The sequence below is a fragment of the Manis javanica genome, chromosome 11 (genome assembly GCF_040802235.1).
Source record: "Manis javanica isolate MJ-LG chromosome 11, MJ_LKY, whole genome shotgun sequence".
NCBI lineage: Eukaryota > Metazoa > Chordata > Mammalia > Pholidota > Manidae > Manis > Manis javanica.
This window is the reverse complement of record NC_133166.1, coordinates 96,909,862-96,934,718: the sequence shown is the minus strand read 5'-3', so window position 1 is coordinate 96,934,718 and position 24,857 is coordinate 96,909,862. Positions and strand designations below refer to the sequence as shown.

The following is a 24,857-nucleotide window of genomic DNA, read 5'->3' as shown; positions in this document are numbered from 1 at the left end:
ATTGTGTTCAGTTTTCCCCGTTGTTCTTAGCAGGAGGGCTAGTTTAAAACAGTCCAGTCTGCTACTACATTGAGCTTGGCTTATTCTTTCAAAAACTGAGCTTATACTAAGTGAAATAAGCCAGTCACAAGAAGACAAATACCATATGATTCCATTTATATGGAATAGCTAAAGTAATCAGCTTCATAGAAACCAAGTAAAATGGTGGTTACCGGGGGCTTTAAATCCATAGTTTACATTATGGTTTACTCTTGGTTGTTAATGTTCTTTATTGCAAGATATAGGTACATATTATTTTTAACTGAGTTTATCAGGTAGGTTTCATTTTAGCCACATCGATTTCTTCAGTTAGTAGCTCCATTTAGAAAACAGGTTATATACTACAAACAGAAATTCAGTGAAGTAGCATTATATGCATGTAATACAGATTTAAATCTGTTTAGGCAAAACAAGAAAAAACAGAATGAAGAAGGAAAATACTGTTTAAATAATGGGGAAGCAAAATACCAGTTTAAGTGGTGGAGCTAGTTCTTCTCAATTAGCTTATACCCCATAATGAGCATTAGAAGAGAACACTTAATTTGCTTTTCCTTAACCTGACTGTGTTGAATTTACTGGAAATAATTCCTTCTCGAGGAATTTCCAGGGGTAATTTTGGTTATTTACGGTTTTTTGCCTTCCCTGCTGACCTTTGAACCCAATCTCTGTTAAAGCTTTAGCCCCAGTATAAAGTAAATAGTATCCCTTTATTATTGGCATTATTCAAACTGCTAAATCTAGATTTTATTTCTTACACATTTTCTGGCTTTCATGGGTGATAGTACCTCTTAAAGTCTTTGACCTTTATGACATATCTATCTATTGTGTGTTCTTTTTGAACATGTGTACTAGCATTGCTTTCCTCCAGTACAACACAATCCAAGATGCACACTCCTTTTCAAAGTTAACATCGTGTCTCATCAACCAAATATTCAGAAATCCAGAGTTAGCAGTAAGTCTCCCCTGTTATTAACTATATCTCGCTTTTCTTTTACTTTGATAATGCATGTTAGGACAGTATTGCCAGTGGTTTTGTCTGGTCAGATGATCTGTACTATATTTCTATAATCATATCATATACATCTGCTTGTACCCCCTGACCCTTCTAAAGTTAATGACAGCAGTAAATTAAAAATAGTAAGCAATAGCTTAAAGGGTGGAGGAAAGGAGACATTATCTTCCTATAAAAGAAAATCAAATCTTCAAAAAATTAAAAACAGTCGAAATGATCTCCTTAATATCTTAATCTATGCTGTTTGATGATTTGAACAAAACATCCCAAAAGTTTGAAAAACTACAGAATTCAGTATATTTAATGCAGTTATTACCTGTAGCTTGTATAACTTTATATGCAGGTAGCTTATATATATATATATATATCATCAAGGTCCATTGCAATTTGAAAGGGATATATAGCAAATGTATATTCTTATAAAGGATACAGGGAGTGGTTGACTATTTCATAAGAGTAAAATAATGCTGCCAAATAATAAAACTTATCATTTGACACTTAAAAGAAGAGAGAACTACACTAAGGTCAATGCGTGATGCTTGGTAATGTACTGATTTCTAGAACCCCCGAGTTACATACCTGACTCTCCTGCTAAAAGAAGTGTAAGATAGTGTCTGCGAAACAGCATCAGCCTGTTTTAAGCTAGTCATGTCAGAAATTAGTTTCACTATGCATCTATTTATTGTTAGGTTAGCATATTTTTAGTATGCCTTTTGTTGAGTGCACTGTGCTGGGTTTTCCACTAGGGTAGTTGCTAAATAATTAAAGGTTGTCTTAATTCTCCGCCCCCATTGGCTTGACTTACCATTCTTTGTTCCCTGTCGCTAGCTAATGGTACTTTTTGCTATCCAAGACTTATCGCTGACACCTTTCCATCCTCATTGAAACTTATTCTTCCATGGTGATCTGTCTATGCATTCTAAAATGTCTACTCAAATTGGTTTTAAAACTAGTCTGGCTAGCAGTGGAGGGAGGCAGCCATGAGGCAACATGCTTTTTTTTTTTAAGGTATTATTGATACACATTCTTATGAAAGTTTCACATGAAAAAACAATGTGGTTACTACATTTACCCGTATCATCAAGTCCCCACCCACACCCCAGTGCAGTCACTGTCCATCAGTGCAGCGGAGGCAACATGCTTTTTTAACAGGGACTCTCAAGCAGCATGTTTCTCCTGCCCTTACCTTTCTTTCCTCCCAGCTTTTAAAAATTCTATTAGTGATTGCAGAGATGAGAATTTCAGGTTAGGAAGGAAGGTGATAATGGGATTTTGGAGGAATGATGATGTTGTTGAAGATCCCCCGTATGATATCTTACTGATGATCTAGCCAACCCACAGATTATGGGGTCTTTGTGAGTATAGGAAGTAGGGAATTTGCTGGTTGAGGGAACATACATTTTCAGAATGCATGCTAATAACAGTGTTTTTCTCTCTAATATTACATCATTCCCCTTATAATGTAGGTGTTCATCCATCCATGTTAGAACTACTGCTCTTCTGCATAAACGGTGACAAATACTTGGTATAACACCATCTTGCTATTCTGTTTACTTTGTCTTAAATATTACCTTTCTGTTTTCCAGGCTGCCAGTACACCACTGAATCCTTTAAGTTTTCAGTGTGAATTTGTAAAACTTAGGATTGACCTTCTACAAGCCTTTTCTCAACTTATCTGTACTTGTAATAGCCTGAAGACAAGCCCCCCACCTGCAATTGCCACAACAATTGCCATGACCTTAGGGAATGACCTTCAGAGGTGTGGTCGCATCTCCAATCAGGTATGTCTTAACTTTATTTTCAGTGCAGTTTTTATTTACACTGTAGAGGTTTTTTTTTTTTGTATCATCAATATACAATTACATGACAACATTGTGGTTACTAGATTCCCTCCATTATCAAGTCCCCACCACATACCCCATTACAGTCACTGTCCATCAGCATACTAAGATGCTGTAGAGTCACTACTTGTCCTCTCTGTGCTGTACTGCCTGCCCCGTGCCCCCCGCTACATTATGTGTGCTAATCGTAATGCCCCTTATTCCCCTTCTCCCTCCCTTCCCACCCCCACCCAGTTTCTTTCTCTTTGGCAACTGTTAATTCATTCTTGGATTCTGTGACACTGTAGAGGTTTTTGAGGTTAGTTGTGAGATGAAAAATTCTGAAATGTAAAAATCAGTGGTTTGACTCATAGACATTAAATATCAAAAGCTTATTTATTAACTCAACTGTCTTGCCAAAAATAGGCAGATGTATTATTAGAATGACAAAATGATGGGTGATGTCTCACTAGATGCTGCATATTTATTTAAAAAGAAAGGGCATTTTTAAAAAATTTTGGGATGTTTATGAATATGTTAATTTTTTAGTGGAACTTGAAGAAGCTAAAAATGCAGTGTTTTTTCTATATACATTATATATATTATGATTTTGTGAACATTTATAGTTTTATTTGCCATCTTTGTTAATTTTATTTAAAGTTTAGGAGTGAATGGAATGGAAATGAAAGGAATTGAAATGTTTTTTGGATTCTTTTACTGTTTGAGGATGGGTTTTTCATATTCTGGTTTTTGTGGTGTTTATACAATAGCATGTTTGTTCATCATAACTGGTATTTTTCCTTCTTTGTAGATGAAACAGTCCATGGAAGAACTCCGAAGCCTTGCTTCCCGATATGGCGATCTTTATCAGGCTTCTTTTGATGCTGATTCAGCAACTTTAAGGAACGTAGAACTGTATCCTAAGCTTGTCTCACTATTTCTTATTCTTGGAAACATTCTTCTAAATGTAGAGTAAATACTTCAGATATGCTCAACTGAAAAATATATATTAGCTAAGCCTACAAATTTATCATAATTAATAATTTCTCCTTTGAAATCTAGTATGAGCAGTATAATTTTACTTTATAACTTCACCAGGCTTTAAAAAAAAGTGTGGTGGCTCGGTGGTCGTGTTTCTCTACATCTAAGGAGAGCATGCAAAACCCAGGTCCTCCCGTGTTGCATGCTCTACTCACCTGAGCTACAGGAAACAGCACAAAACATTTTCCCCCCAGAGAAAAATATCCATTTTGCCTTACCTTTTCTTCATGGCTAGCAACCCTAGTTCTCCTCACCTTTATTAATGATCATTCAGTAGTTTTAGTCATCACTTTTGTTCCCTATGTCCTCTTTAATTTCTCCATATTTTCTTATTAGCAGCCTCAAATCCTTCTTGAAAGGAGGGAAGAGATCAGTTGTTTTTAAGTTGTAGAACCTATAAATCAGTAGTTCTTGGCATTTTGGTCTCCTGATTGAAAACTTAATGAATACTATGGACCCTCTCCTCTACAAAATGCATATATGCACACACCCCAAAAATTTGCATACAGTTTCAGGAGAGTTGATAGAACCCTTACACGCCCACTTCAGGAACCTCTGGAGTAACCACTGTATAGACCGTTGTTGCCATTGTTTTTGACTTTTATCAGTGAAGCCACTATATCTAAGATGGATAAAAACAGCTTCTGTGATTGAATCATAGATCTTATTGCTTGTTTCCCCCTTCCCACATAAGGCAACCTCTGAAGTACCCCTCTGTGAACAGAATTTAAGAATCACACTGTTCCTTAAAAGAACAGTAGAGCCCCAGAGCATTTGATTCAGTAACATTATGGTTACCTTCATTAAAAATATGATCCTTTTCTTGACTTATTTAATATTCAGATAACATAAAGTTTAATGTGGATTTCTCTATTTTCACATGTGACCTTAACATAAGCCCAGACAGCAGCAGAGCTGTTTACTGGTATCTCATGCAATAGAGGCCCTGATTTTGGATCCAGAGTCAGCAAGGTATTTCTAATAATAGTTTACCTTACAGAACACTTTCTAAAATGTTATCTCACCTCATCATCACAATTGCTTTGCAAGAGGTATTGTAAAAGAAATAAAGAGGATGAACTTCCCCAGCACTTGCCTAAGGTCACATAGCTAGTGACAAAACCTGGCTCTTCTGACTTTTACTCACTTCCTATCTCCTGTTTTCAAGGACATGGACTTGGACAAAATAACTGAAAGAAATTCTTTGAATTTGAACATATATCCTTCTTGTGTGTTCTAACTAAACTTTGGTATGAAAAATTGAGTTAATAATATAATTAAGCTTGAGCTTGAGATTTTTATTGTCTTCCCAAACAAAAAGATATTCCTGTTTTTGCTTTATTAAAATTCTCTTCTGCTCTCCCATTAACTAATTAATTATTCAAAATATTTTCTTAAAGAAATATTTTCTCCCATTATAGTAGTCTGTTCAGCTGTCTGTAATTTCCAGTTCTAGTAAGGCCTGTGACTCTAGGGTAAGCTTCCTCAAAGACAGTATAATCAACAAAGCAGTTGATCTGTCTCTCCTCTAAAGCATTAACTTCCCATTTCTTTTCACGGCAATACCAGGATCCTTGCCTTTTCTTTTAAAGTGCTACCTACTTCAGATTTGGCAACTTCAATATCTGTTTTCCTACTTATCTGATCCATTTTAATATTTTCATAACATAGTAATTTTTACTTTTTTTCCTTTTATCTTACTCTATTCCATGCTCATCTTCTGCTCAGACTTGCTGTGATTTCTAAAAAAATAAGCTCCTCCATTTTAAGCTCCAAAACATTCTTAGATCTCCATGTTTTTCATTTTTTGCCAATTAATTGATAATTCCAGGTTCACAGCGTTTCTGGCTGTGCTGTACTCAATTTCCTTCTTAGCACACACCTATCATTGTACTGTTGATGGACATAAGTGTTTTTCTTCATTGACTTGTTACCAGTGAGGTGGGTGCATTGTCAGCAGGGATACGGTGAAGGGAGTTACCTAGCCAGCTTGTACGCTCTACTTTCTCAGTGTCTCCTCTTCTTACCATCTTTTTTTCATTGCTCTTCATCCCCTTTTATCCCCCAAACTCATTCCCATAATCTTTCACTTCATAGCAGTGAAAATTAGAGAAGAGAGCTTGTACCATAAAGGAGAGTTCTTTGTGTTTCATTCTCAGTGGTATACAATTACAAGGAGTAGATTCCTTCTAAAACTTAGGTTTTTGATATAATATATTCTGTGCCTTCCAAGTAAAGAAGGACTTGCTAAAAAGAACCTTAAGTGAATGAGGCATAACACTGATATTTCTCTGTAATTTTTATAAAATCCATCTTATCTTTTTCATAGCCTAGATGTCTTTTTGGGAGAAGAAACCTTGTCTTACTCAACTTTGTATCTCTAGTAGCTAACATAATGCCTGAGCCAATATTAGTAAATGTGCAGTAGGAGAGAGTAGATGTTTATAATTATGAATGTTATTGTCTACCTCATGCCAACTTGTTAGTATTATCAAGAAAAAACATTGGAGGTGCTTGTTCATTACATTTTTCTACTCTAGCTTTTTATTCATCCTCATGATTCCTTTACACTTGAACTCTATGTCTACTGCCCAAAAAATAAGGGACTGGCTCTGGCTGTGACAGAGTAACAAGTACTGGCCTTTCCCTTTTATTCGAACAACTAAAATCTTGATAAAACACATAAGTTAACTGTTTTCAGACATTGGACAATAGGCAACTCAAGATTGTAATCTCCCAGAGAGGATCCCCTTACAAATAAGGTAAGCCCTGCAGTAGTCCTTCCTTTCCTCTGCCTTGGAGACACTTGTAGACATTCTCAGGGAGGAGTAACCAGAGTAGAACCTGGTGGTCTTTGAAAAGATAGAGATCAAGGTTTGGAGAACCAGAAGAAGCTATAATTTGTAAAGTAGAGTACTGGATAGGAGGAAGGAGAGAAAGAGCTCCAGAATGCATAGACTGAATTTTTGCTGAATGCCAAGCTGCACATTCATGAGGTGAAACTCCACAAGTCCAGGCAAGAAATAACCATGAGGGGAAGAATAATTACCTGGAAACTATAAGCTGAACAGTTTCCAGAGCTCACATAGGTCTAGGAAATGTTTGAGTTACCACCAACCAAACTGGAGATACCTCATTGAACACCTAGGGCATTCAGAAGAAATACTAGAAGGGTCACACTGTCTTTGTACTAAGGCTAAATTAGCCCTAAGATAAAGACTATTCTAGACCTCTCCTAACAAAGCTTAAGTAAGCCTTGAAAGAATCAGGATTATGCACAAGTAGCTTGACTGTCTACTAAAACAAAATCTAACATTCTTTAAAGACAACAAAATCCCAACAACTCAATGGCATTAAGATTCACAATTGTAACATCCAATCAAAAATTACTAGACATGAAAAGAAGCAGGAAAATGTGACAAATAAGCAGGAGAAAATCCAGTCAATTAGAAAAAAAGACTTATAAATGACAGCTAGTGTAATTTATAGACTTGGACTTTAAAACAGCTATTATTAATACTTTCAAAGACTTAAAGATAAAATGAGAAAAATTAAAAAGTGTAAAAAGAGCCAAAAGGAATTTCCAGAGCTGAAAAATACAGTATCTTGATTTGCCTTTATTTTTGAAGAATAGCTTTGATGGATATAGAATTCAAGATGGTTGAGACTGGGTTTAACAGTAAAATACTGCAAAAGAAAATATCAGTGAACTTGAAGACATATCAGTAGAAACTAACCAAATTAGACAGTGAAAGAGAAAAGGATGAAAAACTGAATAGTTTACATTGGCCTTTGTGACAATGCCATTTGTACTAATATACATATGACTGGAAATTCTAGAAGGAGGAGAATGAGGAGCAAGAAAATATTTAAATGACTGAAAATTTGTCATGTTTAACTAAAAACATAAACCCACACGTCCAAGAAGCTTAATGAACCCCAAGTATGATGAACATAAAACCACAACAAGGCATATTATTATTATCAAATTGCTGAAACCTAGAGAAAAGTTTAAAGCAGTCAGAGAAAGAAGATACATGACATAGAAGGGAAGAAAGATCAGAATTCCACTGCTTTCTCATCAGAAGTAATGCAAGCCAGAAGACAATAGCAACATACTTAAAGTTCTGGAGAAAAAAGCAACCTAGTATTCTACATTCAGTAAAAATAACCTTCAATAATTAAAACTAAATAAAGATTTAGTTCTATTAAAACTTCGGACAAAATCTGAGAAAAATTTTCACCAGCAGACCTGCTCTACAAGAAACATTGAAGTTCTTCAGACTAAAGAAAAATTACTTCAGATGTAAATTCAGGACTATAAAATAGAGTGAAGAGCACTAGAAATGGTAAATATAAAAGGCACTCTTTTTATTTTTTAAAAAAGATATTGATCATTTAGAACAATAATAACTGTGTTTGGCATATTGTATGAAATGTCTAGAATAGGCAGAAACAGAGATTAGTTGTTGCCAGGGACTCAGGGTGGTGGGGGGAGTGGGGGTGGGAAATGGGGAATGACTGCTAACAGGTACAAGGTTTCTTCTCGGAATGATGAAAATGTTCTCAAATTGGATAGTGGTGATTAATGTACAACTTCGTGAGTGTACTAAAAATAAGTTAATTGTATGCTTTTAAAGGGTGAACTTTATGGTATGTCAATTATATCTCAATAGAGCTGTTATTCTTAAAAACAGAAAAAAAATAAATAATAACTGTGTTTGGGAGTTTATAATGTGTAGAAGTAAAATGTCCAAAATAACACAAGGGTAGAGGGTAGAATTAATACAGAAGTAAGATTCTTACATTGTATATGAAGTGGTATATTATTTGAAGATGACTTGTGATAAACTAAGGGTGAATAAGTTCTAGAACAACCACTAAAAAATAAACCAATAGAGGAGATAAAATAGAATACTAAAAAAAATACTCAGTTAATACAAAAAAAGGCAGGGAAGAGGGGAAAAAAGAACAATGAACAGATGGAAAAAGAAAATAAATCACAAAATGATAGACTTAAAGCAAGTCATACTAGTTATTACAATAAGTGTAGATGGTCTTACTATAAATAACATCAGAGATTATCAGGCTGAAGAAAAAAAGCTTTTTACTTACCAACTTTATGTGGTTAGCATAAATAATAAAGATGGGTAAATTAAAAATACATATATTTAAATTTTAAAAATTATGTATACTTAAATTAAAAAGTATGTATACTTAAATATCAAGACATGGATAAATCAATAGTAAAAAAAAAGGTATATCATGCAAACCCTGAAAACTTCAATGACTTTTAATATCATATAAAGTGGACTTCGGACAAGGACTTGATAAGGAGGTATATTTCATCATGATAAAGGGATCAACTCAGCAAAAGACATAATCTAACCATTTAACACACTTAGTAACAGATCTTCCAAATATATGAAACAAAAACTGACAGAACTAAAAGGAGAAGTAAACAAATCCACTGTTACAGTTGGAGTTTTCAACACTTTTCCTCTGAGAAATTGATATAACAACTTGTCAGAAAATTTCTTAGGATGTAAAAGACTTGAAAAGCACTGTCAACCAGCTTGGCCTAGTTGACATGTGTATACCACCACCATCAGCACACATGTTCCTTTGAGGTGCCTGTGGAACATTTACCAAGATACCTGCTGGGCTAGAAAACAAGTCTCAAAACATGAAAAGCATTGAATCTGACAGAATTAAATTTGAAAAGAAAAACAAGACGATTTTAGAAAATTCCCAAATATTTAGAAATTATTAAGACTTCTGAATAATGCAGTTGGCCAAGAAATCACAAGATAAATTAGAATATATGTTAAACAGAATGAAAATGAGACCACCACTCTTCAAAACTTAACGGGGGTGCAGCTAAAGCAGAGCTTAAAAATTTATAGCTTAAACTGCTTTTATATATACATATATAAAAGTTTAAAATTGATAGTCTAAGTTTCTACCATATGAAGCTAGGAAAAGCAAATTAAACTAAATTGAAAGATAATAGAGTGCTCAATCAGAAACAGTTAGAAATAAACAATAGAGAAGAATTAACAAAAAACAAAAGTTTTCTTTGAGATCAATAAAATTAATATAACTAGTCTGAACAAGAAAAGCAAATTACCAATTATCAGATACCAAATAAGAGTATCAATACAAATTCTGTAGATATTAAAAGCAAAAGGGAACAATAACTGTCAATAAATGTGATAACTTAGGTGAATAAGAAAAATTTCAAATACTCTTCATGAATGTAAGATATAAAAGTTTTTAACAAAACATGTATAAATTGAATCCAACAATATGCAGAAGGATAATGCATCAAGACCAAGTATGTTCTATCTCAGGAATGCTATGTTGCTTTAACATTAGAAAACCAATCAGTGCAATTCATACTTCAGAATAAAGGAGAAAAACTAGAGGACATACTAAAGATTTCAAGGCTTACTATGAAGCTACAGTAATTAAGACAATGTGATACTGGCTTGAGAGGAGAATGACGAGTCCAAAATAGACACTCATCTAGTCACTTAATTTTTGACAAAGGTATTAAGATAATTCAGTGGGGAAAGGACAGTCTTTTCAACGATTTTGCTGAAACAACTTGCTTGGTGGTTGAGGGAAGTGGGGGCATGGAGAATCTTGCTTTACCTTAAACCATACACAAAGATTAATTCCAAATGTATCATAGACCAAAATGTGAAAGATGAAACTCCATAAACTTTTTAGAAGACTTACATTGGAGAAAGTCTTCATGACCTTGAGGTCAGCAAAGGTTTCTTAGGACATAAACAGCAGTTACCACGAGAGAAAAATTTGCTAAATTAGATTTACATTTTTAAACTTGTACTCTTGAAAAGGACATTAAGAAACTGAAAAGACAGGTCACAGACAGAGAAAATGTTATCTAACATACTCTATCAAAGGACTGGTATTCAGAATATCAAGAATACTATACAACTCAACCCAGTTTTCCAAAATTACCCAGCATAGTGAAATTACCTGTATTGCATTTTCAAATAGCCCCCTTGAAGTTTAGTTAGAATGAAAGAGTTTTGCTTTCTTTCCTCACTTGGAAATATTATCAGAAATACTTTTGGGTTTGAGGTAGTAGAGGAAAAAAAGGAAATCGAGGTAAAGTTTTTCCCAGCATGCTCTGTGTACTAGTGCTCTCCTGAACACTGCTGTGAATTTCATGTCCGTGCTTTAGATTCATGCCATTTCCCCAGCCATGACTGCCCTCCATTCTTTGCGTCTCTTCCAGTCTTACCCTTCTTACTCACCTAGTGATTTGTTCAAGAGTGATCTCTTCTCCCTCAGCTCCCTCCATATTCTGACATGCTATTTACATGTCTTTACTGGTCAATTGGCACTTGTCTGCTGGCTTTATTGATAAATACCTTTTCAAATGTCTTATTTCTCTTTCACCTCATGGCAGGGACAAAGTTTAAACATTTTTATACTACCTAACAACCAGAGTGATTAAGTCTTAAGTAATTTGAGGTCGGTCTGGGTTTGAATTCCAGATTTGTCGTTTACTGCTTATGTGACTGAAGGCAAATTGCCACCTCACCAGGTCTCTCTTTCCTCTCTGTAAAATGGAAGTAACAGTGCCTGCTTCATTATTTTAGAAGTTAAATGAGAGCATGTGGAGAGTCCCTGACCCATTTAGACATTACAGTGGTTACTATTTTGGTTGCTTAATTGATACTGATTTTGACTTCAGCTTTCAGGAGTATGGATCTACTGGGGCAGTGCATGCTGACAGTGAATATGAGAGAAGAATGATGTCTGTATACAACCACGTGTTGGAGGAGGTGGAATCACTCAATCGGAAATATACCCCTGTTTCTTATATGGCAAGTGGCATTTGTTTCATTGGGTTTTTATTATGTGGAAGTGGGTTTTTACCTAACTCTGGCACCTAGACTGTGTGACTTCAACAAATTCACCTCTGTGCCAGTCTACAGCAGGGTTAATGTAGTACCTCCCTCGTAGCACTGTTGTGAGGAAAAGTCTGTAGCTGCTGCTTAGTCACATTAACATGCCAAATCTGCTCTGCCAGAATGCAGGTAAAACTTTTTCCTTTTTTTAATGATTTAACAGAAGTTGCAATAGTCTCAACTCTGACTACATTTTAGAATCACTTTGAGAACTTTTTGAAAAATACGTCACTATCCAGGCCCCACCCCAGACCAGTTTACTCTGAATCTCTGCAGTTGAGGCCCAGGCCTTAGTATTTTTCACATAGGCCCAGGGGATTCTGTCATACCGCCAGGGCTGAGAACCACTGGCCAGTTGAGACCAAGAACTGGGTTTATTGGTGAGCAGTAATGCAGCTCCTGCCGGGTGGTGCAGTCGATGCCTCTCGGCACACTTGGCTGCCTGTGGCCTGTCTCTCTGCTGCCTTTGGCAGTCTTGAACCCTTGCCCTTTATTCAGTCTTCTCCCTGATTTCCCAGTCACAGGACAGACTGACTCACTGTCACCCAGAGTTTCACCTCCCTTTCTGGCCATTCCCCAGCATCTGAGTTGGCTCAGGCTCCTATGACAAAATATCTCAAGACTAGGTGCCTTAAACAACAGCCATTTCTTCTCATAGTTGTGGGGGCTGGAAAGTCCAGGATCGAGGAGCCAGCAATTTGGTTCGTGGTGAGGACCCTCCTGCTGGCTTGCAGTCTGCTGCTCTCTCACTGAGTCCTCCCTCACCCGTGGGAGAGAGAGCTCTGGGTCTTCTTCCTCTTCTTGTAAGGATGCTGATCCCATACGGTCCCATCCTCTGACCTCATTTCAACCTGACGCCCTCCCAGTGCCAAGGCCCCACCTCCATATACCAACACATCGGGAGCTAGGGCTTCATCGTAGGAATCTGGGGGAGACACACATTCAGTCCCCAACACCCCATCTGTGAACTTACACCTTGGAGGAGGGTTTCTCTTGCCTGGCCCGCAGATGAGGCGCCGGTGTTCCCTGCAGCTCTCTGACCCCTGCTCTTCTCATCCCGCACTCTCACCCTTTATCAGGTGTTGTAGAGGAAGCTGGCAGGATGTGGTGTTAAGGAGTTAGATTAGATTTTTAAGGACAGATCCTTTAGTTGACACTGCTTTCCACATAAGATCGTCAATATGTATTTGCTAAATTGAATTGATACAAGTAGCTGTTTGATGCTGAGATTGGTTGCTAGGGGAGATTGTAATGATTACTTTTGAAAGAAATACACACTGCTGTGTGAACCATTAAATTACCTTCATATCCCTCTAAGCTTCTAAGAAATTAAATAGATGCCAAATAGAAACTAGAGGTTGATGGTGTTGAATCCACTGAATATAAGGGAGAGAATGAAAGGTTCCGCGCAGTAGGAGGCAGAGTACAGAAAAAAAAGAGCACTAGGTTCAAATTCTGCCTCTGCCACTCAGCAGGTCTCTTATTTTAGACAAATTACTTAACATCCTTTTCTGTAACATGTGAAAAGTATCTACCTCAGAGGGTTACTGCAAAGTTAAAATTGAATAATGCCTGTTGCCTAGCACAGTGCCAGGCCTGGCACATAAGGAGTGGCTAATAAATGTTATTTCCGCTTTTCTCCTTTCCAGTTGTATTTCATAGATTTGATACTTTGAGTCCCAAGTTCAGTTCAACAAGTATTTATTGGATCCTAGGAATAGAAAAATGACAAAATAGAGGCTCTTCCCTCAAGTTATTCATAGTCTGATGAGAAGAAAGAATTTACAAACACAGTACACGTGCAGCGATAGAGCTCTTGCTACAGGGAAGAGGCATAGCACAAAGAGAAAGTAGTTCATGTCCAAGGAGAGGGAAAATGGGGTGAGGGTGCAAGTCAGAGAGGCTGTAGTTTTGCATGTGAGCTTTCCAAGCAGATGAGGAAAGGCGTAGGGAATTTCAGGCAGAGACATGAAATATACGGTGTCTTCTGGACCAGTTCGTTATTGCTGCAGCATAATATGCAGGCTAAGGACTGAAGAGCTGGGACCAGAGAGCTAGGCAGAGGCCGGGTGACAAAAGGCTTTGAACAGTGTTAAAGAGTTTGGACTTTATCCTGTAGGCACTGGGGTACTTTTTAGGAATTTTAAATGGGTGGGAGAGAGAAGTGGTTAAGTTATGGTTAAGATTGTACATTATTGTTACACAGAAGCAGAACAGGTAATTGCTTGGAGGGCATGAAATTAGAGGATAAAGAAGAGTGGTTTAAGGCTTTTGTAGTAATCCAACATAAGGGCCAAAATAATATAATGGCAGAAAGAATAAGAGCAGAGACGTAAGAAAGATATTTGGGGGTAATAATTTCAAGACTTGATTTTTTTTTTTTAAATTAGATGTGAGAGGATGGAGACATGACCTCCAGGTTTCTAGCTTAGGTACCCTGAGCACACATGAGACCGAGAATGTAGAGGAACGTGGAAAAATGTGAAGGTTTCATTTTTGAACATGCAGCTGTCTTGTAGGCAGTTGGATTGATAGGTCTGGAATTGGAAGAAGGAGATGGACTGAAATGCGCATAGGTCATCATGAGCACAGAGGTCCTTAAAGTCATGGGAGTAAAGAAAATTGCCTATGAAAAACTGAGAAGAGAAAATGAGGAAAGGGAGCTCCAACATTTAAAGAACAAAGAGAATTTAGGGAAGAAGATGAAGAAGGAAAGGATGAGAAAAAGTGAGACAGGAACCCTTTTTGCCATAGAAATGGCAAAAAATACAATGGCTGAAATGTATTGGATTTGACAATAAAGAGAGCGTTGTCCTAGTCCTCCTGTTGGTTTACTGACCATGACAGGGGATTTTCCATCTCCAGACTGCAACCTTAATGGTAATCTGCTAGCATACTTGCGGAGGCATGCCTACAGGGCTCATGGCCTTAGAAGCAGTTCTCACTTGTCCAGAGGGGACCTGTAAAATCTGCATCTATTCTTTTAAAAGGAATAATGATGCCTTTTTGCCTGGAAACAGCCTGAAATCACTTGGGGTTCTTTAAATCCATCCTTTAAAGATGTTTATCTCCTTGAACACTATTGTGGCATTGAAGGTTCCAGCATAAGTAGGATGTCCCTGCAAACACTTCCCAGATTCTCTGTTGCAGGAAGGTGAATAGTGCTGTTTTAGCCATTAAACCTGAAGAAATAGACCCAAAGTCTTTAAATCTGTGTTGCGGTTATCTCAAATAAGAGACCTGGCATTTGTATTATGAGTCTGTGGGCACATAGTGTTCAGCAATCTGAACCCAAAGAGTAGAGGATTTTTTCTGGCTTTTATCCTTAATGCCCAAATTTTAAAAAATGTTTACAGTATAGGCAACTAGGTAGCACCCTGCTTGGAAGCAGGAACTTAAAAGAGCAGACAGCATACTATATAGTGGAGTGGTTTTCAGCTTGTGGTGATTTGGGGGCCACTGAGTGGGGAGTAGACTGAACAGGGGATGGTAGACAAGCAGAATTGGTTCTGGGTCATCCAGAGTTATGTGATCTGATGGTGTTCTAATTTTCTTTTTCTATTAAGTTTCAGTTCATTGGTGATAAAATAGAACAAAATCACTGAACTAAGTCAGGTAACCTAGGTCTAGTCCCAGCTTGTTCCATTACTGGTCTGGGTGACCTATATCATCTGCAAAATTGAGGATTAGACTAAGTGATTTTTAAAATATCTTTGATGGTGTCGTGCGTAAATACTTACCTCCAAACTCATCAAGTTGTATACATTAAATATCTGTAGCTCTTTGTATGTCAATCAGTGGTTTAAAATACGTAAGTAAAGTATCTTTGAACTCTTAAATTCTGGACCTCTTTCTCACTAAGAAACAAAGGATTCACCACAGTGGTTCTGTTCCTCTGCAGTTACCCTGGGATTTGGAGAACTCAGTTAAATTTGTGAAATTGATTTTTTAAATAAGATATTTCATTAAAGTTTTAGAATTCCATAGATCTGTACTATACAGTCATCCTTTATCTGAATTCCAGTTAAGTCCACCATTGCTCACTCTTTGGAAACCCATGGCCGTGAGCACAGAAAGCCACCAAGTGGAGATGGGATTAAAAAATGAGGCAACTCAAAGTCAGGATTCCACATGGGATCTGGTGACGATAATAATGCTCTGGCTTCTTTATGTGTACTCTCGATCATACCTTACCAATATGATAGCTACCCTGCATTTTGGTACCTAAAGTAATTACATAATAATATATCTAGTAGCTCTAAGCTCAAAATGTATATATTGCTTGGCTGTAAGGCATGTGGATTTTCTCTGTTATTTGCTCTTTACTGAATATACTTTAAAGTAAAAACCAGTAATTGTATTCTTTGACGTGGGTGATTTGGCAGATGTACACAGTTCCTCAGTCTTATGCCTATTTCATGATTGGTGTACTTTTGTAATAATCATATGAGCATTTGTAGTTTCTTGACTTCTTCCAGAAATTTCCATTTGTTGATAAAACTTGGAAGTTTATTTTCATTTGATTTAGTTTCTTTTTTTTCCCCCAGCATACAGCATGCCTCTGCAATGCCATCATTTCTTTGCTGAAAGTTCCTCTTTCATTTCAGAGATATTTTTTCCAGAAACTACAGTCTACAAGCATCAAGGTAATATAGGAAGAATACTGAGGTTAATAGAGATTAAAAACCCAATTACCTTCTGAAGATTAGGTGGGAAATAGCTCTGCCTCAGGGTCTTACTTCGGTTTTGATAAAACATCTGCCCTTTAGTTATAAGCCTTTCCTCCCCTTAATTGAGTAGTTTGGTGAAGGGAATGGGATTTGGGAGTTAAGTCCTTTCCCTTCTTACCTGTCAGTGCCAAATGCAGTGAGACAGACAGTTCGGAACCTGGGGCTCTGTTCCTTGTCTCCAAGAGTAAATTGAATGTTTTCATCATAGTTGCCTACAAGGGTCTTAAGCTGACTCCGTGTCTGATCAGCCTATCCAGGCCCAAATAGAATAAGTCAGACCTCATAAAACAACCAGACCTACCTCCAAAACACTTTTGTCTTTAAATAACAAGCTTTGGGGAGCTAGCAAATGAGTACAGTTAGTATTTTTAAATAGTTAAACCACTCACAATTCAAAATCTATTTTTGATTCACTGAATTGTTGGGAAAGGGGGGAAATTGTCATTTTTAAGAGATAACTCAGATTATCCTTGTCAATAAATGTCTTCAAGTGCACTTTTGCACCCATTGGAATGCTTTTGATTGCAAATAACAGAGCATTCCATTTCATAGTGACCTGAGTAATAAGGAAAACTGATTATCTAGGTAGAAAGTCCTAAGGTGGGATAGCTCCAGGGTTGATTAGTTCATTGGCTCAACATTATCAGAAAGATCCCAGTTCTTCCATCTTTTCACATAGCAAGATATGAGCCTTCTGTAATTGAAGTGCATTTGGGATTTTTATATATTTTTCAAAGAAAACTAAAGAGAGCTTAAAATCTCATTTGATTCATTTGTAGAAATTGACTTTAAGTTCATAAACATTTGAATTTAGTCTGTCTAAAATTACCTGAGATCAAAGAGACAACAGCTAGACATGAAAATCTATGTAGTGCATTTCCTTCTCGGCAAAGGTCCATTGTCCAAGTGCCCTTCTCTAACAGAACTGGGATTTGGGGGTAAAACACAGTGATGTTAGAAAGGAAGCATTAGGGATAAGGAACCCTTGACTTTAAAGGTATGTCTGTCTGATTGTCTCGGCAGAGTCAGGTCATTAGTGGGGTGTGTGTGTATAACATTTCAGCTGATAACCAGCAATTAGCGTAGACATGTTTGTTGGAAGGAAGCTTGTTCTTAGTTGTTAGCGTTTATTTTAATGTTGGTGTTCCAGCTTGCTCTGTCACCATCCCCCCGGAACCCTGCAGAGCCCATCGCTGTGCAGAATAACCAGCAGCTGGCGCTGAAGGTAGAGGGAGTGGTTCAGCATGGATCTAAACCAGGACTCTTTCGCAAAATTCAGTCTGTCTGTTTGAATGTTTCTTCCACACTACAGAGTAAATCCGGACAAGACTACAAGGTAATTTAGAAATGAGGCAGAGCTGCGATGCAGATTTTATCAGCTCATTAGTAGAAGCTTTCATGGTTAAGCAGGTTGCATTTATACCTCCCAAGGGATCAGATGGGGCCATAAGATAAAAGCAGTACTGGGTTTGAGGGGCCTGATCAACAGCACTTCTCTTACTGCCTGAGCCAGCTGGTAGACAAAGCATCCAGGCAGGCAGAGACCAAAATAGGAGGTATTACTGTTAGGGCTGTGGGGAACCCGAGTTCAGGTGCCTGGCACCCCTGAATTGAATTTTCCCAGCCAACCTCAGCCAAAACACAAGAGCCTCACCCTGGTAAGACTGATGGCAGGGAGCTGTACCCTGATGTCCAAAGAAGGGAAAGAGAAGGTGCTCAGCTTCCCATGCCTGGATGCCATCCCAAAGCTTACCAATCAGTAGGATTCACCTTCTCCCCGGAGAGCAGTACTGTTACCTAATGAAAGTTCCCTCCACGTGGAAGGAATCATCGGAGAGGGGATTAAGTGTCTCCTTGACCCTGCTATTCCCCAAAAGCTCACATCCATTTTTCCCTATTTTAGGTAAGTTTTAGCATTGTCCCCCAAAAGAATTTATAGCATTGATGTACAATGGTCAGATAAAATCTTTCCTTAAGTGTATAACCCTAAGAATTTGCTGCTTTGAGAAATCATGACAGGTTAACCAAAATCATGCTTACTTTGTTAGCCAAAGCTAAGAGTCTGAGGCTGGCTCCCTGAAATACCAATGTTCCACATGTAGAATGTACCTTTCTTTCTTTAGACATCTCTTTCCAGTTCCTTGGTGGTTTTTTCCTAGTAAATGGATAAAGGGAGCAAGTGTACAGTTGTATGAACAGAGTTGCTCAAATGCCCAAATGGGTTGTGCCCAAGTGAGGTCCATAGCAAGGAAAGAAGGAGAATCAGTAAAGATATTAAAAAACTTTTTTTTAATTCTCTTTGGTGGTTTTAGGCTAAAAGGCCAAGGGAAGGTCTAGTTTAAGCTAACATCATTATTTTCCTTACTTCAGGAACTTTCTCTCTCTGGCTCTCTACCCACTCTGATAAAGTGCAGCCCTCATTCTCTTCTGTTCCTTTCTCTTGACTTCTATGACACAAAGCATGGTGCCTTATGTAGCCTTATGTAGGAAATATTTGGTGAATGATGAAAAAAATCATTTACTATATTTAGAGTACAACTGTTAATGTTTGGGTGATCTGTTTTCCCGAAGATGATAATGAGAATTTGCATAGTTAACTTATCCCTTTCTGCAACTCTCTCCACCTTGAACTTGAAGAACAGTAACCATGATTCTCTTTGTTCCTTCTATATAATGATTTCTAATGTTAAGAAAAAGAAAAATCAAAACAAAAAGTGCTGGTCTTCTGCTCGATGACTTACCTCTTGAGAGACCTTGATTAGAGTTAGAAAGCTAATATAATAAGCAGTGTAGTATCTGATGGCTTTGTAATTTGCATGCAGGGAGTTTTCAGCTTAAAATAGACATCCATCCAGGCAATCAGGCTGCCCATCTCTGGTCCTTTTAAGGAAGTTCTTGTTTAGTAGGCATATTCTTTAGAGAAATGAAAACTCCTCAAAAGTTGAAGCTGGAAACAAACAACAAAAAAGAACCTATAAACAATTCTAAGATCTTGAATTGGTTGATGACCTCATTTCACTAATATTATAGGTAAATAAATGTCTCTGGAAAACTGACCTCAAGATAACTGGTCATTGAGGCACAAAGCTTTGGGCACATTTTTATAATTAATTATACAACAGAGACACATATTTAATTAAAGAGCAATCAGTCCAGTCAGTATTCATTAAAATGACCTTTATATGCATTTCCCTGACACACTTTATCTTGGGTACATCTGAGGGAAACCAGCAGGTGTAACTCTGTTCTTTGGAGGACAAAGGCATGAGTGTCTGGCTAAATAAATGAATGAACCCATAAATCTGTATGTATGTCATCTTGTCAGTCTGAGCACGATATTGATTAATAAGCGAGCAATGTACAACTTCTAAAGTTAATTTATTAAAGGAGAGAGGAATCACTGCATTGCATAAGTAATAGAAAACTAGACTAGCTAGGAGGAAAAAAACCTAACATATTTCCTTAGTGGCACATTCTTTTTCACTCTCTTAGATTTTAAACTTTCTGAAATAGGCGGTTACACCCTGTCCCTTCAGAATATCTTTTCACGGACTAAAGAACAGTGGGAATTATAAGTGGGTCTGGTAAGCAAGTGTAGGGAAGAAAATTCCTCTTTTACTGTTTTAGGGTCTCCAGCTGAGCCAAGATTAAACTGACATTAAGGCAGATTAACAGGAGAAAAGCATGCATGTTTTATTATTAGAATTTTGCATGTACATGGGAGTCTTCACAGGAAAATGCAGACCCAAAGAAGTGACCAGTGCAGAAAGCTTATATAACTTTCAGGCAAAGAAATGAGAAACTGTGAAAAAATAAGACAAAGAAACAAATTTGTAAAGAAATAAGAACTAAGATAAATTTACTGCTGGGGCAATAAACTGTGGGGAAGTGACTGGGGGATACATAGGAGCAGGGGAGGCTAGGAGGAGATAAGGATTACTTTATAAGTAAATTTCTACAGGTCCATTGCAACATCAGCCCTGTCTTTAGTGATAAGGTTGTTCTCCTCTTGGTACAGAGAGGGCACTTCTCTCATGGGAGATTTTATGGCCTGTTTTAGGTAAAAATGGGGAGGTCAGAGAGTCCTTCGTACATTTGTGTGGGGTGGCATGTCCAGAACCTCCTTCACAAGGAAGAAAGGCCAGCATGAAAGAGTCTTTCTTCAAAAGAGTCAAAAAAAGCTCTGGGACCTCATTCTGCTCATAGTGAAGAAGTGGTATTCCTTAGTGAGCAGGAGTGTGGGCTCTGGAGTTAGCCTGCCCAGGTTCAGAAGCCACCTCCACCACTCATTAGCTGTGTGACCTTGGAGGAATTACTTTATCTCCCTGCTTCAGTCTCCTCATCTGTAAAGCAAGGATCATACCAGTACCTAAAACTTCTTGCTTGTTGCAAGGATTAAAATAAGCATGTAGTCCAGGGCCTAGCTCACAGTAAGCACTCAGTGAATGTTAGCTATTGTTAACAATCGTTTCGTTCCAGATACCACTCGACAATATGACCAATGAGATGGAGCAGAGAGTCGAACCTCATAATGATTACTTCAGCACCCAATTCCTGTTGAACTTTGCCATTCTTGGAACACACAACATTACAGTGGAATCGTCAGTGAAAGACGCCAATGGTATCGTCTGGAAGACTGGTCCCAGAACTACCATATTTGTGAAATCCCTGGAAGACCCTTATTCCCAGCAAATGCGCCTACAGCAGCAGCAGGCCCAGCAGCCTTTACAGCAGCAACGAAACGCCTACTCACGGTTTTAGCCACATGATGAGTGCACGACGACTGCGCAGGGTTGATCACATGGGCAAAAATAATTTGCTTTTGCATATGGATTGAGACATGAAAGTTATCATGTGGAGTCCATTTATTCATTGGTCTGTATAATGTAATATTCTGGGGGAAAAAATTTTTTTTTCAAGTTGAGTTTGAGAAATAATTGGGTTCCTAGCCAGAAAGATTCTTCTTCTTTGTTTCTTCTTAGGCCAAGTCTTTTATCTCATATTTATATTTTCATTGTCTTATTGGTTTTTCTGCTGTGGAGCCTTTCCTTTTTCTTTCAAGAAGTCCTGGTGGGGAACACTGAATTTGTAAATATGACTTGCTTCTCTCCCAGAATACATCACCTGCTGCCCGGCACAGACCTCTGATTCTGAGCAGGTGTTGGGAGGTTCTGACCAGTAGGTGCGGAGTTTACCTGTGGTTATAGAAGCTAAGTCCTCCCATAGATGGATTTGAGGGTGTCCCCTGAAATAGCCAGTCTTCTGGATTATGAGAGTATGAAGTCTAGCAGAATTAAAATATTCTGCTCTGTTTTTTTAATACTGCCCTAATATTTCAAGAGATACTTACCTCTCTCTTCTGTGCTAAAGCAGTCTTACTGTTTTGGTATTTAATTGACCCAAACAGCAGCTAACAATTACAAAGGAAGACTGGAGATGTGTGATTTGTTCTTTCTAATATGTGTGTGATTATGTGTAGTGTACCTTGTATATTGTTTCTAAGAGTGAAAAAAAATCACATTTAATACCTTATTAGTGTTTTAAGTTAAAGGGCAAAGCTTTTCTTTCTGCTTGATTTCTTCTTGACAAGTTACGTTCATGCTAGATTTGATTGCCTTGAAAAAACTTTCTCTTTATCACACAACCTCAGTTAGTTGGGATTCTCAGGGAATAGAAGTTTTCTGGTTAGGCAGAAACCCCTTTTTTCTATTTCAATACTGGTTGAAAACAGTTATAAAATTAATAGTAATATACATTCTTGTCTTAACACAGTATACTAGGTATAACATAAGTGTACTTTCTTGACTTGGGATCATTCAGTGCTTTGGGATCATGATTTCTAAACATCAGGGATCATATGGTTGCCCATGCTGATGACATGGGGTTAGAAGCTGCTCCTGTACAATAAAACAGGGCACATTCCTGGGAAGTTGCCTTTTTAAATAAATCTCTCAGTTTTTTTGTTTGTGTGTTGCCTTTTTCTCTTTAAAGTTGACATTGGCTCAAAGAAGGGATAGAGTGTAAGGGAAAAAATGAGTTGTTTCTTTCTGATCATGTGGCCTCTAAAGGTGAGAAGTGATTGGCAACTCACATCCCTCTAAGATCACTTGACTTCATGAGCTTTTGTCCCAGCACAACACAGTCTACTGCCAACCACCAGAACACTGTCATAAAACTTGTGTAAATATACAAGGTCTGCTATGGATGACATCGCTTTAAATGCAGCCCAGTTGTCCCCAGAGCACGATGTGCACCATGGTGCAACATCTGGGAGCATGAGCCTCAGGAAGAATTGCCAGGTGGTGTGGCAGGACCCCTTGCCCTTTTACCAGGTGTGGAAAGGTGGAATCAGAGAGTCTGGGTTCCGCCTTTGGCTCTGATGAATTTGTTCCGTGAGCTGGGGCAAGTCACTTCATCTCTGTAAATTTCTGTTTCCTTGTCTGTAATAAGACTGAGTTTTGTTATCAGGTGACTGAAAGAATAAAAGACCAAAAAAAAAAGTTTCTTAAATTGGGAGAAAAAAAGTTTTTTTTAATTTAGTGGCTGTTTTCAGAATAAAATTTTACATGTCCATTTCAGGTTTCTGGTACTATTTCAAGGCAGAATTCTCCAGAAAAACAAATACGGTAAGCTGCAAATTCACCAGTTCCCTTTGACACCTTCCCAGATTTCATGTTCTTAAAAGAAAGACTTAGTTATAGTAGTAGCTATAGCTATAAACTGTGTGCTGTAGAGCCTAAAAACAAATCCAGTAGTTGTAAGAATTCTGAGGCAAAAAAGGCTGTTTTACTTCAGTTTGTCCATTAGATCCAAGATTGGAACCCTGCTGTATGTTTGGTGTAATATCTGCTGAGTTTTTGGCCTGGACTGTTAAACAATTATTTGAGGTGGGAGGAAACTTTATAATTTCATCACTACACTAATGAATGAAAAAAAATACTCAAGGGAAGATGCAGAAAAGATAGACATACTGATTATGAAGTGAGCATGTTCCCTGAATTTAGATATATGAGTAATACAGGGCACTGGCTGATTGATCTTAGGAAGACGGCAAATTTTTCTCAGTGTGTAGTGATTTTGTGGTGACCTTGTGGCTAAAAGCACAGCCTCAAGCCACACTGTCCAGGTCCAATTCCTCACTCTAACTTTGTGACCTAGGACAAGCTGCTTAATCGCTCTGGGCCTCAGTTTCCTTATTCCTAAAACCAGGAAGCATAATAGTGCTTCATGGGGTAGTTGTGAGGATTAAGTGACAGACAGTCTTCAATTAGGATGGTTCAACCTAATGATTTTTCGACTTTCCAGTGGTGTGAAAGCGATTCACACTCTAGATACCATACTTCAAATTTTGAATTCTGATCATTTCCCAGGCTAGCCGTATGTGATCCAGGTCTCTCTTATGATGCTGGGCAGGGCGGCGAGCCACAGCTCCCTATCAGCCATGTGGTCACGAGGATAAACAATACACGGACAACCATTATGTAGACACACACTATTCTGCTTTTCACTTTCAGTAAGTATTCAATTACATGAGATACTCAACATTTTACTATAAAATAAGCTTTCTGTTCTGTGATTTTGCCCAACTGTAATGTAGGCTAATATAAGTGTTCTGAGCAATGTTAAGGTAGTCTAGATCTATTAAATGCATTTTCATTGTATAATATTTTCAACTTAATGGGTGTATCAGGACATCAGTGCATTATCAAGTCAAGGATGATCTGTATGTAGAGTACTTACAAGGAGCCCAGCACATGGTAAGCAGATACATAAGTGTTTGCTATCATTATTATTACAATTATTATTTTTCGGCTCTCTAGTATTGTATTTCACAGTGTTAGGTCAATTTTTAGTCAGTTTTTATTTATTTGAAATAAAAGTTACCTTTTTTCTGCTACTAAACACACATTTAAGGTATCTTCCCTCATATTCAATTTGGGTGCATTGAATAATAACAAAGTAACTTAATGTCAACCTAAATAAAATGGACTTTCTGTCTACTACAGTGCTGTAAATCTTATTTCATTAAAATATTTAAAGACAAATAAAGAAAATTATGAAAGTACTTTCTAAAGCTCCTGATTGCCTTTAATCGTGATGACAAAGTATATTGACTATTTAGAAATTGAAGTACTATTGTAGTCCAGCTTAGACTGAGAGATCTTGTGATTCGTTCTAGCTCAAACCAGCCAAGGTGGTGGGTAATTTGTAATTGGAGGTTTTAGGTCCCTTTTCACATGAAGACGTAGTTCAGGAAAGAATAAAG

At 37.6% G+C, this 24,857-nt stretch overlaps 1 protein-coding gene across 2 annotated transcripts in view; it reads left to right on the top strand.

The window, feature by feature from the left end:
* INTS7 (integrator complex subunit 7) overlaps nt 1-24,775 on the top strand; it is an 84,957-nt gene extending 60,182 nt beyond the window's left edge. Inside the window, exons 14-21 of one of the 2 annotated variants that reach the window (XR_012122863.1) lie at nt 2,638-2,832; nt 3,683-3,786; nt 4,816-4,884; nt 11,645-11,777; nt 16,409-16,507; nt 17,742-17,927; nt 21,071-23,217; nt 23,962-24,671. Coding sequence is in view for 1 of the 2 variants with exons in the window: in XM_037015274.2 (XP_036871169.1) it covers nt 2,638-2,832; nt 3,683-3,786; nt 4,816-4,884; nt 11,645-11,777; nt 16,409-16,507; nt 17,742-17,927; nt 21,071-21,352 (1,068 nt within the window). In the remaining variant the exon portion in view is untranslated. Of the gene's footprint in view, nt 1-2,637; nt 2,833-3,682; nt 3,787-4,815; nt 4,885-11,644; nt 11,778-16,408; nt 16,508-17,741; nt 17,928-21,070 lie in introns of both variants that reach the window. The other variant, XM_037015274.2, reaches the window with a different exon arrangement.
* Nucleotides 24,776-24,857: the final 82 nt, after the last annotated feature.